The 15,302-nt window shown below is 42.6% G+C and overlaps 1 protein-coding gene across 1 annotated transcript in view; it reads right to left on the bottom strand.

The window, feature by feature from the left end:
* The window catches only part of LOC129635520 (metabotropic glutamate receptor 7-like), a 271,345-nt gene extending 257,310 nt beyond the window's left edge, over positions 1–14,035 (bottom strand). The window contains exons 1-2 of the mRNA XM_055558588.1: positions 13,822–14,035; positions 12,889–13,676 (exon numbers count right to left, since the gene is read on the bottom strand). Coding sequence (XP_055414563.1) covers positions 12,889–13,676; positions 13,822–14,035 — 1,002 coding nt within the window. The remainder of the gene's footprint in view (positions 1–12,888; positions 13,677–13,821) is intronic.
* Between the last annotated feature and the right edge of the window lie 1,267 nt (positions 14,036–15,302).

The raw sequence follows: 15,302 nt of genomic DNA on the forward strand, positions 1-15,302 counted from the left end.
CCTTGAAAGAATGGAATTATAGAATTAAAAAAAAATTTCATGAGTTCTGCAGAATATGAAAAAACGTTAGTTCTTTATGTTAGTTCTCTACAAAACCAATTCATGGTCTTAAGATGTGGTTTCCCACTCAACCTCATCAATACCAGGCTCGAATATCATTGTAAGTGGAAAAGTCAACAAGATGCAACCAAAAAGCTAAGTTATAAGCCAGTGAAGCCACACAGGTTTGATAGAGAAAATTCAGATGTATCATTCTATGTAAAAATAAGGTGATATGAAGAACTTAATCTAAAAGATATTACCTGAAGATCCATAACCTCTATAGTAATCCTATAAAAAGTAACCATCTAGAAATGTATTTAGATGGCTTTTCTGACAGGAAAGTACTTTCTATATAACTTCTAATGTAGTATTGATGAGAACAATTCAACAAAATTCAAACAAATATCTGCAGATGTCCTTCAAGAAGAAAAGCACAGAGTGAGATGTTACAGGGGTGTAATTGGGCTTCAGGATGAGTAAGACCCTATACTTGACCTCGATAAACTAGCATTAGGTAGAGTGGACGAGTCATGTACAGAATGTCAGAATTCAAAAAGGCCAAGGTAAATACCAAAAGGAACACGTGGGGATTCTTAAGAAGGAAAGAAACTATTGGTTAGTTCATTCTGGAAAAGCAGAAAGAGACTAGGTTGCCTTTGTCTTTGAAGAGGTCGCTTCTCCCTACTAGTCCTGAGGTCACAGTGGCATGGGCAATAGAGGAATATGGGGATTGAGAGTTGTTTCTACACTAACTCCAGTGGAGGGAAGCAGATTTTCTTCACCAGATGTAGTATTGATAGTAAACTAATATTTAAGGGTTCTTGAAGTCAGAGAGAAAGAGATTTGAATTCCCTGCCTCCATCTCTTGCTGTGGGTCAAGTGTCTTACATTTCCAACACCTCAGTGTCTTTATCTGAAAACTGGGGATGATGTCTCCTGAGCTGAGAACAACACGATATAGTGTACACGGAGGGCTGAACGTGGTGCCCAGCACACAGAAAGCACTCGGAAAGGGAGTACACAGCAGCGGCAGTGATGGTGGAGGCAGCGCTGCGTTGATTCCATCTCCAAAACACGCTCTGACTGGGAGAGTGTTAGAAGCACCTTTGGATTCATGAGGGTTTCTATAAAAGCAACACTTGATAAATGTTAGCTGGTTGTCCAAGGGTTTATGTGCAATTAAGAAAAGAATGGGCCTAGGATTGGGTCAGCTACTTAACAATATTAGGAGTGGTAGTAGTCAATGAAGTTACAACTTACTAAGTTCTTACTAGATGCAAAACAGTGTACTGAACACTTTAAAAAGGATTTTTCACTTATTACAACAAGGCTATATGATAGGTACTGATAATGTCACTGCTCTCTTTCAGATTGAAGCTCAGGCTTATAGGACTTACAAAAGCACCTAAGGTCCCACTGCCAGCCTAATGGAAGTGAGTTTAAACCCAGCCTGTCTGACTTGTTCTTAATCACTACAGTAGGAAATTAAGCAGGCCCTTTGCCTGATTCCCCATCTGAATCCTGAATATTCCCCTTAGCCCCTGAGTGAAGATGTCCTGAATATTTCTCTCTCTTTGACCTCACTTGGCTTCAACATCCAACTTCTCAAAACAGGGATTGTTTCAATGAACAGCAATGAATGCAGGGTCGAGGTTCAGTCACCTTGATGACTAGGGGTCAGAATCAGTGAAAGAAAATGCTCTGTGACAAGCCTACCTTCAAACAGAAACAAGAAAGGAATGAAGGGGGACAGAAGATAACAGAATAAGAGTATAGGAAAAATAGTACCTGGCATTGTGATAATAATAATAATATTGATAATAACAATAATAACAACTTTAGTGTGCTCCAGGCATTGTATTAAGTGCTTGGCATAGGTAACTTCACTCTAAATTTGAAAACCATCCTATCATGATGGAATGTTATTACCATCATTTTATAAATGGGGATACCGAGGTTCAGGTAATCAGGTAAATTTCCCAAGCTCATAAGGTTAGTAAGTGGAAAGTCAGGATCTGAACTAACATCTACATTCCTAACCATCATGCTATAACCATTGTTCATAACCCAAAATTCCAATAATACTCCCCCATAACCTACTGCTACACTCCAGACTTAAACAATCCAAGATCAAGAAAGAGGACAGTTGGAGTTACCACTCTTAAGTGCATTTCAATCTTTTCAAAACAATGTAGTTACTCACAAGATGCAGTCCCTGTGATAATCTTCTCAATCAATCATCAAGAAACAGGAAGCAAAGATTCGAGTAACAGTATGTTCCTACTTACGAGGACAATGGGACAGTATGGTTGACGCTGGGCTTAACTGTTCCAGAAAATGTGATCAAAGTAGGCACAAATGCTGATACATCTTCCCCACTCACCAAAGCCAAGAGCGAAATTTCATTTCCATATTGCTCTTCGTAGTTTAACCCTACTTGTGCCTGTCATTCATCCTCTGGCCTCTTCCTGTCTCCATTTCTGTACAAAAAGCTGCTACATTGCTGCTCTCCGATATGAAAAGGGTGTGTTAGGAGAGGGAGCCATGGTACCTCAATGTCTATTTTTTTTTTTCATCTTAATTCTATTATGCCAACTCCACTGAACTTAATTATAGTGAATACAGAATTAGACAATTACCCTCTGTTCTATTCTTCAGATGGTATATTTTGATAAAATTTACTACATTCTGTTCTCTCCTTGAACACTAGATGAACACTAGAAATGGATGTGTTGATGTAAAATTTGTTATAATTACAATGAAAATATAGCTTACATAATGATAGTGTTAACATAAAATTATAGATGTGTAGAGACAACGTGGTCATGCATTTTTTAGTATAAGTACATGCCTAGACCAATAGCTGCTAGTGGAATGAATATGGAAGAGAATTTTGGTTAAGCCACAAAGTTGGTTTAAGGATTTGCAGATAGCTAACGGGAACTCAGAGAGGCCTGGCGTGCTGCAGTCCATGAGGTCGCAAAGATCAGACGTGACTGGGCGACCGAACAACAACAATAAGTGGAACTCAAAACCAGTAAGATAATATTTCCCCTGTCATGTTTCAATTGCACAGTGAAGGGAAAATGTGCAATGTCTGGCAAAATTGTTCAAAGTAGGGACCCAAATGGAAATGACAAGTACAATTTTCCCTTGAATATATGAGTAAATGCTTAAATTCTCATTTATCAGTGATACAAATTTTCAAGTGAGTTTGATGAATCATAAAACAATAATTATATATAAGGGTATATAAGACTGCATTGATCTAGATAGCTCAGAATTACTTCTATTTAAAGAGGTACTCTATCACAACTAACTTGAATGTTACAAGACACAGTTTCAAGTACACAAGCAGTGAAAATTTGGAGACTGAAAGGTTTATTCTAAACCTTTGTAGTCATGGTGTCTTAACTAAAACAACTGTGTCACAAATATTATTACTAATAAAATAATTGTGACAACATTTTATTCAGTTTTACTGCAAAAACAAACAAAAAAACCTATAGGTATTTCATTTCAGACTGCTATTTTAGCTAAGAGTTGTTAAAAGTGTTGAGAAGACAGTGTTAACTACATCACTTCATTTTTATCTTTAAAATAGCGCTTCCATGTAATTGTTCTTAATATCTCCATTTTAGTAAAATGTATTTCTAGCTTAGACCTTTCATGAGAACTGTAGACTTGTGTATCTGACTCTGTGTTCAGCATCTCTACTTGGGTGTCAAGAAAAATATTGTCTTACACCTCCAAAACCTTTAATCCCCTAATGTATGCTCTACCTAAACTTTTTCCATTTTATGTGATAGTAACCACACCTTTCTAGTTGTGCAGGCACTAAATCTTGATTTCACCCTTGACCCCTTTTTCTCCATTCTCACATTTAATCTACCAGGAAATGCTGCCACAATCTTCCCGATGCACCACTTCTGAGAACACTGGCCATCAACATCCCGGCACATGGACCTCGTGGAGGCCATAATCGCCTCCTGAGAGGCTCCCTGATTCCGCTCTCTCCCTCTTCCTCAAGACCACAGATAGAGTTATGCTTGTCAAACAAGAGACAGATCATGTCACACCTTTGCTAAAATCCTGCCTCTGGCTGCCTACGTTTAGAGTAAAAGACAAAATGCATGTGATGGTCTCCCAGGACTTACTCAGTTCGTTGATCTGACCTCAAGTCCTCCTGCTGCGCCGTCCTCCCCACTGACTAAGTCAGCGGGGCGGCCTCCTTGATATTCCTCCAACCTGCCAGGCATATTTATGCCTCAGAGTTTGGGCACCGGCTGTTCCCACTTCCAGGGAATGCCCCCACCCTAATCCATTCTGACAACTCCCTCACTTCAAGTCTTGGCTCAAATGTCAACTTATGAAATCCAGCCTGACTACCCTATTTAAAAATAGAACCCACCTGTACACCCCTCTAGCATTCCCAACCAAGGCTCTTCAGTGGCTTCAAATTCTTTTCTTTATCCCATAGAACCCATCAACTTGTGACAAAGCATAGAATGTATTTATAACATCCATCTGTTATCAACAAAGAGCACAAGAAAAGAAAGGTGGGGGGAGAGAGAGAAACGCATAAAGGCTCTTGTCTAATTTACTCATTTACTACGTCTAAGCATGTAGAACACTGCACGAGGAAGATGCTTAGTAAGTATTTCTGGAAAATATATAGATGGGGAAACTAGTAAGTAGTAAAGCTCAAAAAGTTTAAGTGATTTCCTCAAGGTTCTACAGCTAGAAAAGGGTCACCATGGAATTCACGCTTGGGGATGGCTGACTTCAAATCTGTTAGTCTCCCTGCTAAGTACACCAAGTCCATGCAATGAATGATACGTTTTAACCAGCACCATGGAAATTCTCAGTCCACTGAGTAGTACTGATAAAATGTTCTCTCTCTCCCTCTCTCTCTCTCTCTCTCTATATATATATATATATACACACACAGATAGATAGAAATTGATTTAAACAAAGGAAACAGAAGAGTAGAATTCATCATGGATTATTATTGTAATTTTACAGTAGACTTAACAATAATGACATTTAAGTAACAATGATATTTAATTACAGCATAATAATAATAATAAAACAATAGCACTTAAATGTATTAAACACGAATCACAAGCTGACCTCGATGCTAAACTATTTCCAAGTGTATCTTGTGCCATCTGTATGATTATTCTTTCAGACATGCTTTATGCGTAACTCCATGAGCCACACTTCTCTTATTCCCATTTCAAAGATAAGGAAATTAAAGAGAGATGTTGTATCTGTTTGATCAAGATGAGGCTGGTAATAAGTCATGAGTATGAATTTAAATTCAGGTCTATCTAACTCTAGAATTTGATTCTTAATCTCTACATGAAAATTCTGATAATTTCTTTGATAAAAGCATGTTTTCTCCTGGAAAACATCTCCCATTATGTCTGCCTGTGCTAATACCTTCAGAACACACTCAAGTTTAAAACATGATAAAAATGTTTAAATAGCGCTTTAACAAATAGAAGTATTTTCAACTGAAGAATAACACAAAAAGGTAGGCTGAGCCCTCTGAAGTGGCTCCATTGCTATCTTCCATCCAGAATAAGAAAAGGAATCAACAGCCTCAGAGCAAAGAAAGCACAAAACCCAGAGATGGAAGACTCTGTAAATGACCAATTATAAGACTATTAAGGTGCAGCACTTTCATAGACAAAATAATCCATTAGACTGAAAACTCTCCTACCCTTCATTTCACGGCCCACACAAACATTAATGTTGCATTTATTAGGATATACTTCCCATGCTCTATCAACCTGACTTCCAGAAATTGTATTAATACAGTCCTCTCGCATTGCACATATATCTGAATGATGGATTCCCTCACTTGAGGTTTATAGAAAGAGTGGAGTGAATGAAATAAAGTTTAGGAAGAACTATCATAATCCATAATGAATGGGCACTGAATCAGGACAAGAAGAAACATCTTTTCTCATTTATTTGTATGAAAAGTCTACTATATATTTATTGCCTCTGCACAGGGCTACCTGTTGAATAATGGAAAACAAGCATGTTTTCTTTGGAGATAAGGATTTGTGTGCTTAAGTTTCTATGGGCGCACAGAATTAATCTTGCTAAAGAAATGAAATAAAATGTTAGATTTGGCTAAGCAATTAGCAACTCTGATATCTTTAAATCACTACAGTTTCAGGGTAGGCAAATCTATGATTATTTTAAGCACTTCTTGGTGCAACAGTTGAGCAGTGCTCATAGCCACTAACAAGCAATGCCCTGTCAGACAAATCTAAGATGAATCTAGACTTTGCCACTTACTAGCTATGTGACTTTGGACTATGAGAATCACTTTCTTCAGACTTACAGTGTGATTTTATGTCCTTTGCAGAACTACAGTCAGAACTAAATGTACATGACACAGTGGCTCACAGTAAGAACGCCAATGAGTACTGTGGACACTGCTAGTAATATTGAAAAGAAATTAGAACTTCTCATAAAGTGAGATATGTTTCCTTTATCATTGTAATTTCATATCATTTTACTTTTGACTTTATAACTTAATAACTTGATCCAAGAAACATTTGGCAGTAAATAAAACTGAAAGAAAATTACTTGTCAAGCATGAAATACTATAACATTAAGTGTGCAGGCACAATACTCTTCTCAGGTAATTATTTAGCCTGCAAAAATAGGTTATTGTCTTCTTTTTAATTAAGTACATTGAACATACATATTTGCTGTGCCAATTGGCAAAAGGTTCATTAATTTATTAGTCTAACTACATGTTGCATAAATGTCTTCTAAACATAATCACATGTGTATTTTAGTTGTTGGGAAAATGTATTTGAGAGTGTTCTTTTTTTGACTATTTAATTTAAAACAGGGTGAGAAGCAGAGCAGGCTTAATGTACTTGGTACTCTAGTATGCCATGAAAATGCTTCTGTGCTCTGAAGACATACACAAAAGATCTGCTTAAATGATAAGAATCAACTATTGTTCTAAAGCTTCCAAACAAGAGGGCTTACATCAGAAGTATTTGCTCTCTTTCTCAGCTGCATCAAGATGAGAAATACATGGTCACAGATGCTTAAAAGTGAAGTTGCTCAGTCGTGTCTGACTCTTTGCAGCACCAGGGACTGTAGCCTACCAGGCTCCTCCGTCCATGGGATTTTCCAGGCAAGGGTACTGGAGTGGGGTGCCATTTCCTTCTCCATAAATGCTTAAAGGTAAAACAATAAATGTTGGATAGAGTGGGGGAGGATGCAAAGTTTCATATATCTCAAACCTGGGCTATAAGGATTTTCCTGAAACAAAATATCAGTTATTATTTTTTGCCTAAGGAATGTCAATAAGCAAACTTGACATTAATGAAGATTAGCTCTTTTAGGTATGATGCTTTCAGCTGAACACGGCTGAAAACAAACTCAAAATCATCAAAGGAAATTTGAAAACAGAAACAAACAAGAACAACCTCAAGGGACAAGTACTGGAAATTCAGGGGTGCTGCCAAATATTCAGACAAAGTTGGATTTGGGAGTTCCAGAGTATCAACAGAATTCCAGCTTTCTCTCCATCACTCAGCCCTGCTTACCTCTGCAAGACTTTATGTTACAGAAAGTCTCTTCTTGTGCTGGATGATCACTGGGAGTCCCAGAGACAAGGCTCCTTAGCTTAGAAATTCCACAGAGAAAAAACTTTTTTTCCTCATCCTTCTTTGAGAGAAATCTCAAGGAGGAGTCTGAGAGACTTAGATGCCCACACATGAACCAATCACCTGCTGTGACTCATCCCCAGGGCCAGAGAGGAGGCAGGATGTCATTATCTGGCAGTTCTCCAAGAAAAGCCTGCTGTTTTTGCAAGATGAAAGGAGAGAGGACGTGGATAATGAAAACTGTATCAGCTTCTGTAAAATCCACAGTCCCCACTCCCTGCCCTGTGTCATATGACCATGTAGGAAGCTGACCCAGGAGGCAATTTTTCTTGCAATAGCCTTGATACGTATGACTAAGGCACACACTGGTAGAAGAACACAAGAAAAAGTTTGAGTGGTGAAATCAGCTAGACTAATATTAGCTAAAATAGCTGTGTGAAAAGATCATTAAAAAGTTGCCCCAAACTCACTCAAAGTTCAAAGCTGGAGCTGGAAATACGACATCATGGAGCTTGGACAAGAACAGATTTTCTCCAAACTAAACTGTGACACAGAGATTAGAAACTTCAGTACATTTTTTAAAAATAAGAAATATCCGATGAGAAAAATGAGGCCTGGAAAAACTGAATGACCTAAGGTAACACAGCTAACTAATGGCAGGATTGAGACTAGAGTACACTTTGTGTAATTGACTGTGGTCTTTTAAATCCATGATACAACTTCTATATGTAACAAAGAGAGCATTTACAATCTGCTAAATCCTAAATGTTTGTGAAATTGAAGTAAGCCATTATCTCAGTAATTCTTAAAGAAAAAAAAATATCCAAAGACTTTTTAATTGTATAAGTATATATATGCATGTATATGTGTGTTTATATATATATGTATATGTGTGTGTGTGTGTATATATATATATATATACACACATACATAAAATACTTGTGGAGGTATCTTCAGATATAGTATGTGCCTGTCTTTATTCCTTCCCTTTATACATAAAATATATACATAAAATACTTGTGTATATATACATAAAATACTTGTGGAGGTATCTTCAGATATAGTATGTGCCTGTCTCTATTCGTTCCCTTTCTGCTCTTTTAAAAAATGCCCCTTTAAAAATTGCCCACTCACCATCTGTTAGGTAAATTTGCCGAAACACAGTAAATGTGGAGACAGAAATTGTTATAGAGACTCTTCCAAATGGCACTGACACCTATATCTGTGAATTTTTTTAAAGAGTAAGAGTTTTTTTTTTATTCCCACTATAGTAACACCACATTATCCTAGGTGCCCAGTTCTATCAATTACATAAGCTGCAGAAAGAGAGAGAGAAAGAAAGAAGCAAGAAAACCTTGTACTTATGTATAAAATGCTGCCCCCAAAGTTTGAGATTATATTCAAGCATCAATGAGCAGAAGGAAAACACAAATTTACAAATGCATTTCATTTATGGTACCAGGGCCACATGTTTAGATTTGCAATATGCTTCCACAAGGGTCAAGTTGACCACTTTGTTCTATCTAGTTGCTCCTGAGAGGACAAAATAACTGAAACAGATGCCATTCAATTCCAAGTCTATAGCTTAGACCATGTCACTGAACATGAAATATTGTTCATTCAGTCAGGACGTAGCAAGAGTAATTTATACTCTCAGAGTGTTTGCTCTCAAGTCAATAGCAGAGAAGCCTTGAATAAAAACGCTCCCATTACTTTCCACTATAATATATCTTACTTATAGCCCATGAAACAGTGGTCAGGGGAGATTTATTTTTTGGACATCACATTATGTAAGCTCTTCACTTTTAAGCCATCCCCCACTCTGTGATCATTTTTTAAAAATATGTTACTCATAGTCAATATTAATTTACATTTAATCTTTCTTAGCATTAGGAGAGTATTATTTTGTACAGGCTCAGAAACAAATCTCTAGAAATGCCTCCCTGATGCTTCTTTCAGGCTGAAAATGCATTGCAGGGCTGTTGCAGTGACTTAATTCTAGTTGGCAGAGCCCTGGCCACACACTAATTTCATTAGCCTCAAATTCCTGGATTTGAAAGATCCACTGGGTATGATTCCTGTGCTCTGACATGTCACTGACTAACCAACACAGTGTGCACACAGAGGAGAGAGAGCACTCACTCAGCTCTGGCCCACCAGCAGGCAGATGAGGATTCCAAGTCAGAGACACTATTTACATCTGAGTACTCAATCTTGCCCTGGTCCTCATTTTCATGAAAGAACTTCATTCCAGGCTTTGCTGGCAGCTGCAACATTTGTTACATCTATTACTATCTTCTTACTCCTTCCCCCAACCCTCAGTGCTTAGCATCCCCATTTAAGTCACTAAGTATTCCTTCCCCCCACCTAGAAGTTTATCTCACCATAAATTTTTATCTCAAGTGATCGGTTTGGCATATTCCCCACAGCAACCCACAGTGACCAGGCAAAAGAAAACTTGAATCTCTGGAGAACTAAGAATTCAATCATTTAGAGGAGTTTCTTTTATATAGGACAATCTTACTTCAGCTGAACTCTGCAATCCCAGAGAAGACCGCACCCGCCATTCTTGTCCTCTCTCCCCAAAGTGACTGTGCCTTTGAACAATGGGTCTGTGTTCCATTGTTTTCTCTATTCATTTTGCAGTTTTACAGAGGCTGGGAAACTGGGGATTGGACTTGCACGCCATGAGTTTCTAAGATCACATGCAAGAAAAAAAAAAAAAGGCTACTGGAAGAGACTGTCGAAATCTATCTCTATATATTTAAACATGGGCAATGGTTAACTGGGATGGCCACACCAACGCTTATACCGAGCTCACAGCACAAGCTACAAGTTGCTGCGTCCCTCCTACTATCAGCCTCTTCTCAATAAATACAGGTGAAAACTGGGGGTTCTTTTCCCTCTGCTGTTTAGTCCAACATGAATAGCTGCAATTTGCAAATTAGAGGAAAATGACAGTGTTTTCTCTGAATGGTTTTGGTCCCAACCCACACTGCTAACACTGGCATTCAGTTCCTTTCCTTCCCAGCCCAGGGAATGGGGGAACTAAGCACAAGGCAAGCATTTTCTTTTCTTGCAACTGCCTCAGGTCCACACACCAGAGAAGGAATCAGCTCCCCCTGGAATCTTTTTCAGCAAACACAATCCGTGAGCCTAGTCTGCAAGCTCTCTCTTGACTTTAAGATTTCACTCTGTTTTAGACATGCAGGCCCATCTGCAGTACTGCCCAAGCTCTGAGGGAAGAGAGAAACAGGCAGTAAAATAATTAATAAAAGAAAAAAATGTCAAACAGCAAATGGGCCTTCAACTCCCAGAGCTCCAGTTAAAATTCTGTGAGTCACCTCTGTGGTTTTCAGGCGACCTCTGGCCTCATCCTCCTTACAGGACTGCCTCCTCAGGTTCTCTGGCTTAACCTCAGAGGTAAAGGAATTGCTTCTGGGTTTTGCTTACAACAATCCAGGCTCTTCTTGAATGCATCAACTCAAAGTGAAGGCTTCCTCCCCAAGCACTTTAGGGTTTGCAAACATCTAGAGATCTTTGTGATGGCATCCTGGGGAGGGACTAAGGATGCTCACAGGATCAGAGGGTCCATACCAGGCTGCAGCTTTGGACAGGCACCCCTCTTACTGGCACAAACACAAACTTCATACTCCTGGGAGCAGACGGGGGTGATGGCTGCACTCTCACCCAGAGTCCCCTCCAGAAACCCAACACCCTTAGGGAAAGGCATTTGAGAGGGAGCCAACTCTCTAGACAGGGTGAGCATAAGGGTCAGACAGAAGATCTTCAGAAGGGATTGAGGGAGTTTGGATACTACCACGCAGGGAGAGAGCTGTGCATTAAAAAGAAAATGTCACTTCCAGATAGAGATGAACAACGACAACAACAAACCTTGGAAATAAAGGTAGAGAAAGAGAAGAGAGGCAGAAATTGAAAGGGGGAATTAAAAATAGAGGAGGGGGAAAAAAAAGCACGGAAAAAGAGACACGAGGACAGAAAGAGAGACAGTGAGAAAGACAGAGAAACAAGGAAAAGGGAACCCATAGTCACGCGGACCCTGAAATTCAATTTTTTAATTCACAGCCATCCATTTATACCCAGTGCAGCGCACGAGCCCTGGGGCTGAGGCTCCGGGAGCAGGCGGCGAGAAAGAGCACTGCAGTAGACTAACCAACCCATCGCTCAGCTGCCCCATCCGCCTTCTCCCATTTTCGCCGTCGCCCTCTTGCACCCCAGCAGGAGGAACGCCCAGCCTTGCTCATCGCACCCTACTGCCTCCCTCCAGGTGCTTTCTCGCCTGCTTCGGAGAATCGTCCTCAAAGCCCAGGATTGGGTTGGGGGGTTGCGTTAGGGAGGTCGTGGTAAAGGATGGGCGGAGGGAGGAGACAGAGAAAGCTATTTTGTTTCGCAGTTAGCATGAGCTCATCTCTGGGCTCCGAAAAGCAAGAGTAGAAAGCTGATCGCCCAGCTCCTGCCAGTGGCTGGATTGCAAATGCAATTTAGACGGTGCAAACTGCCCAGAGCAAATCACTTGGGGGTCACGTCTGTGGGTGGCCTCTCCCCACTTGGGGGCCGTCCCCCTCGTCTTCTGCCCCATGCCTTCTCAAAGACAGGCTACAGGTCGGGAAATCCGACCTGGGAGAAATGGGCAATTAACATTCAGATGTAGGTGAAGACCTAGCCCTCGGTCTAAGAAGTGCCTCCCTAATCTTTTCTCGACATTTTCCTGGGGAGCTGCGTCTTGCCGGGTGGCATGGGACTGGGAAGCTGGGAGTTGAGAAATGCCCAGTTTCGAGGCGTCTTCTCATCTTTCAAATTCCTTGCGCTTAACCGGCTCTCACAGGAGCCTGGCACTTTTACGAGCCAGTTTTTGAACCATATTTCACTCTAATGCAAACCCATTTAAATCATCGCCTTGTTTTTCGCAGATTGCTTCTTGTAAATGGGGCCATAAATCCAGGATGTCAAGCCGGATGGAGTGGAGCGCGGACAGGGGAGAGACGAAAGGGAAATGAACCCAAGGGGGAAAGTACCTCCTCGCGTGGGGCGAGAGGGATTCGGCAGGATCTCCAGGGTGGCAATGAACGAAGGCTGACCTGACCCCGCGCCCCTCAAGTCCAAGCCAGTGGTTTTTTTAGGATTAAGAGCGCGGGGAGCTACAGCGCGCTCTGCCCCAGTGGGAGCGCCCCCCTACCTGGAAAAGCCTCAGGATGTTGGCTACCATGATGGAGACCGAACTCCCCGAAGCCCCAATCACTCCAACTACTTTCTCAGGCTTGACGAAAACTGGAGGCTCGCCGTTGGTGCAGCGCACGTCGGAGGTGTCCTTCTGGATGAGCGCCTGGACGAAAGTGAGCGACTGTTCGAGCGCGTAAGTGTCCCTGGAACAAGTGTCCAGGATCCGCGCGCCCAGCGTCACGTTGGGCAGCAGGTTGGGATCGCTGTTGATCTGGTCCAGGGCGTAGAGCATCGCTTCCAGCCTGTGGATCCCGTTCTCCCTCTTGATGTCGCCGCAGGGCACTCCGCTGGGACCCTTCGCGTGCACCGGGAACAGCCCCCCGAGGGTGACGTCCCCCTCGATCCGGATGGAGTGCGGGGCGTACATCTCCTGGCCGCGCGCCGCCGCCGCCAGCGCGCACAGGAGCACCTCCAGCACGCAGCAGGGGAACTTCATCAAAGTCAGGACGCGGAGCAGCTTCCCCAGCTGGACCATGCTGCTCCAGCGGCTGCGGCGGCGCTGGAGGGGACGGTGGCGGGCTCGCCGGGATTCGGGCTCCTTGGGGTGAGCTCCTCGTGGGAAGCCCAGGAGCTCCTGCTGGCGAGGACGGTGGGGGCGCCCGGGGAGGGGCAGCCGACGAGGGTAGGGGGTCCCGCGGAGCCTGCCAGCTTGGGGTGCCTTGCGCTCTGGGGTTCCCCGGCCGGCGCGCCGCGCTCGCGCTCGCGCTCCGCGGTTTGCAGCTCGAGCTCTCCAACAGCCCAGCACTAGGGAGAGGGCACGGATTGCTATCGCTTTAAATGGTCGTTCGGCTCCCTCTCCTCCTCCTCCCACTCCCTCCCACCCTCGCTCGCTCTCCGGCTCTCCCCACCCTTCTCAGAGCCCGCCCTCCCCACTGGTTTGCATCATCACGCAGGGAGGGGCTGCGTGAGGAGGTAAAGGGGGGAATGGGTGGGCGGCTTGGAGCGGGGCGGGGGGGCTGCCTCCGATTGGGAGTTTCGCGGTCCCCAGGGAATCTGGGGATTGCAGATCCCAAGCGAAAGCTGAATTCCTGCTCCTGTCTCAGTGTAGAAGCCTCTGGCTTGCCCGCCTTCACTGACACACACATTCGAGGCACTGGTGGCATCGGCCCCGGGACAGGGCGGTGCTGTCTGGGGCCGACTGCTCTCAACCCTGAGGTCGGAGCCAGAGCTGTGAGCTCCGGGAGAATGAAAGGTAGTTCAAGATGCTGTGGTCGAGGGTGAAGAGAAGTAGGGAGACCCTAGTCTCTACTGCTAATCCGTCTGTACCAGTTTTGTGTAAGAAAAACACACATACACACAGGAACCTGATTTATGACGTAAAGAACCTTTAACCAGAGACTTCTTCTGGAGCCATGCACTGGGCTAGCCTGTAAGGAAAGACAACGAGAAACGCTGGGAATGGAAGTGCAGCCTTGGTCTACAGGGGTTTCTGTGACCGGAGCTGGACGAACTAACTAACCCTGATCTCCAGCAAATCTGTGGCGGATTCACTCCTTTTCTTCCTCTCATTGCAAGAGATGGAACAACTGAGAACTCCTCAGAGCGCACCTTCTCCTCTAGCGTTGACAGGTGGAAGGCTCCCTCCTACCCACTTCCAGAGATACTTTTGGGCTGGAGTCAGGTTTTCGAGGACAGAAAATAGCAAGGAAGAGGTGACCGTCGGAGGAAGAAAGAGGGTTAGACAGAAATCTCCCCATCAATCCAGTATGCTATTCTTTTTTTTTTTTTTTTCCTGACTGAAGATGTGCGGGGAGGGGAAAGAAACAGGATGCCAGAGCAGTTTTTAGTGCAGTTAGGAAGCTGTTTTTCAAAGGTGTTCCCTCCTTCAGGTCCAACCCAAACTTGGCCCCTTAAAGCAACAAGTGGCCCTAGACATTGCCTTTCCTGCTTACAGAAAGGCAATGTCTCTGTCCGTGGTACCAAAGTGTACTCCATATGGTGAACTCAACTCTTTCTGTGGCTTACTGTTGGAGTGCAGCAAAACCATCTTACATTGAATCGAGGGTGGAGATAAAACCAAAAACAAGACTATCTTTTTATTTTAATGTTAATGTTCTAAAGAAAAATGTCCTTGTACAAAATACACACACACACAACACATAAACCTAAAAAGTCAGAACATGAGTAGCTGTATCTTCCATCAGCCACCTGTGTTACCTTGGCATGTCTGTTCCTGTGTCTCGGTTTTAGTTTCTCCGTCAATAAAATAAGGAAACCGAATTGAATGTTCTACAACTTATCTTTTAACTCTCAAATCCTCTGTTAAAAATAGGCCACGCCCCTTTGGCCATGGTAGTGTTTTTAGACCAATATCCTCTGTTCCTTTATGGGTCACAACACCTGTTTTCTGATGGCCAAACAACATTTCCT

Source organism: Bubalus kerabau, chromosome 20 (genome assembly GCF_029407905.1).
Source record: "Bubalus kerabau isolate K-KA32 ecotype Philippines breed swamp buffalo chromosome 20, PCC_UOA_SB_1v2, whole genome shotgun sequence".
Taxonomy (NCBI): Eukaryota; Metazoa; Chordata; class Mammalia; order Artiodactyla; family Bovidae; genus Bubalus; species Bubalus kerabau.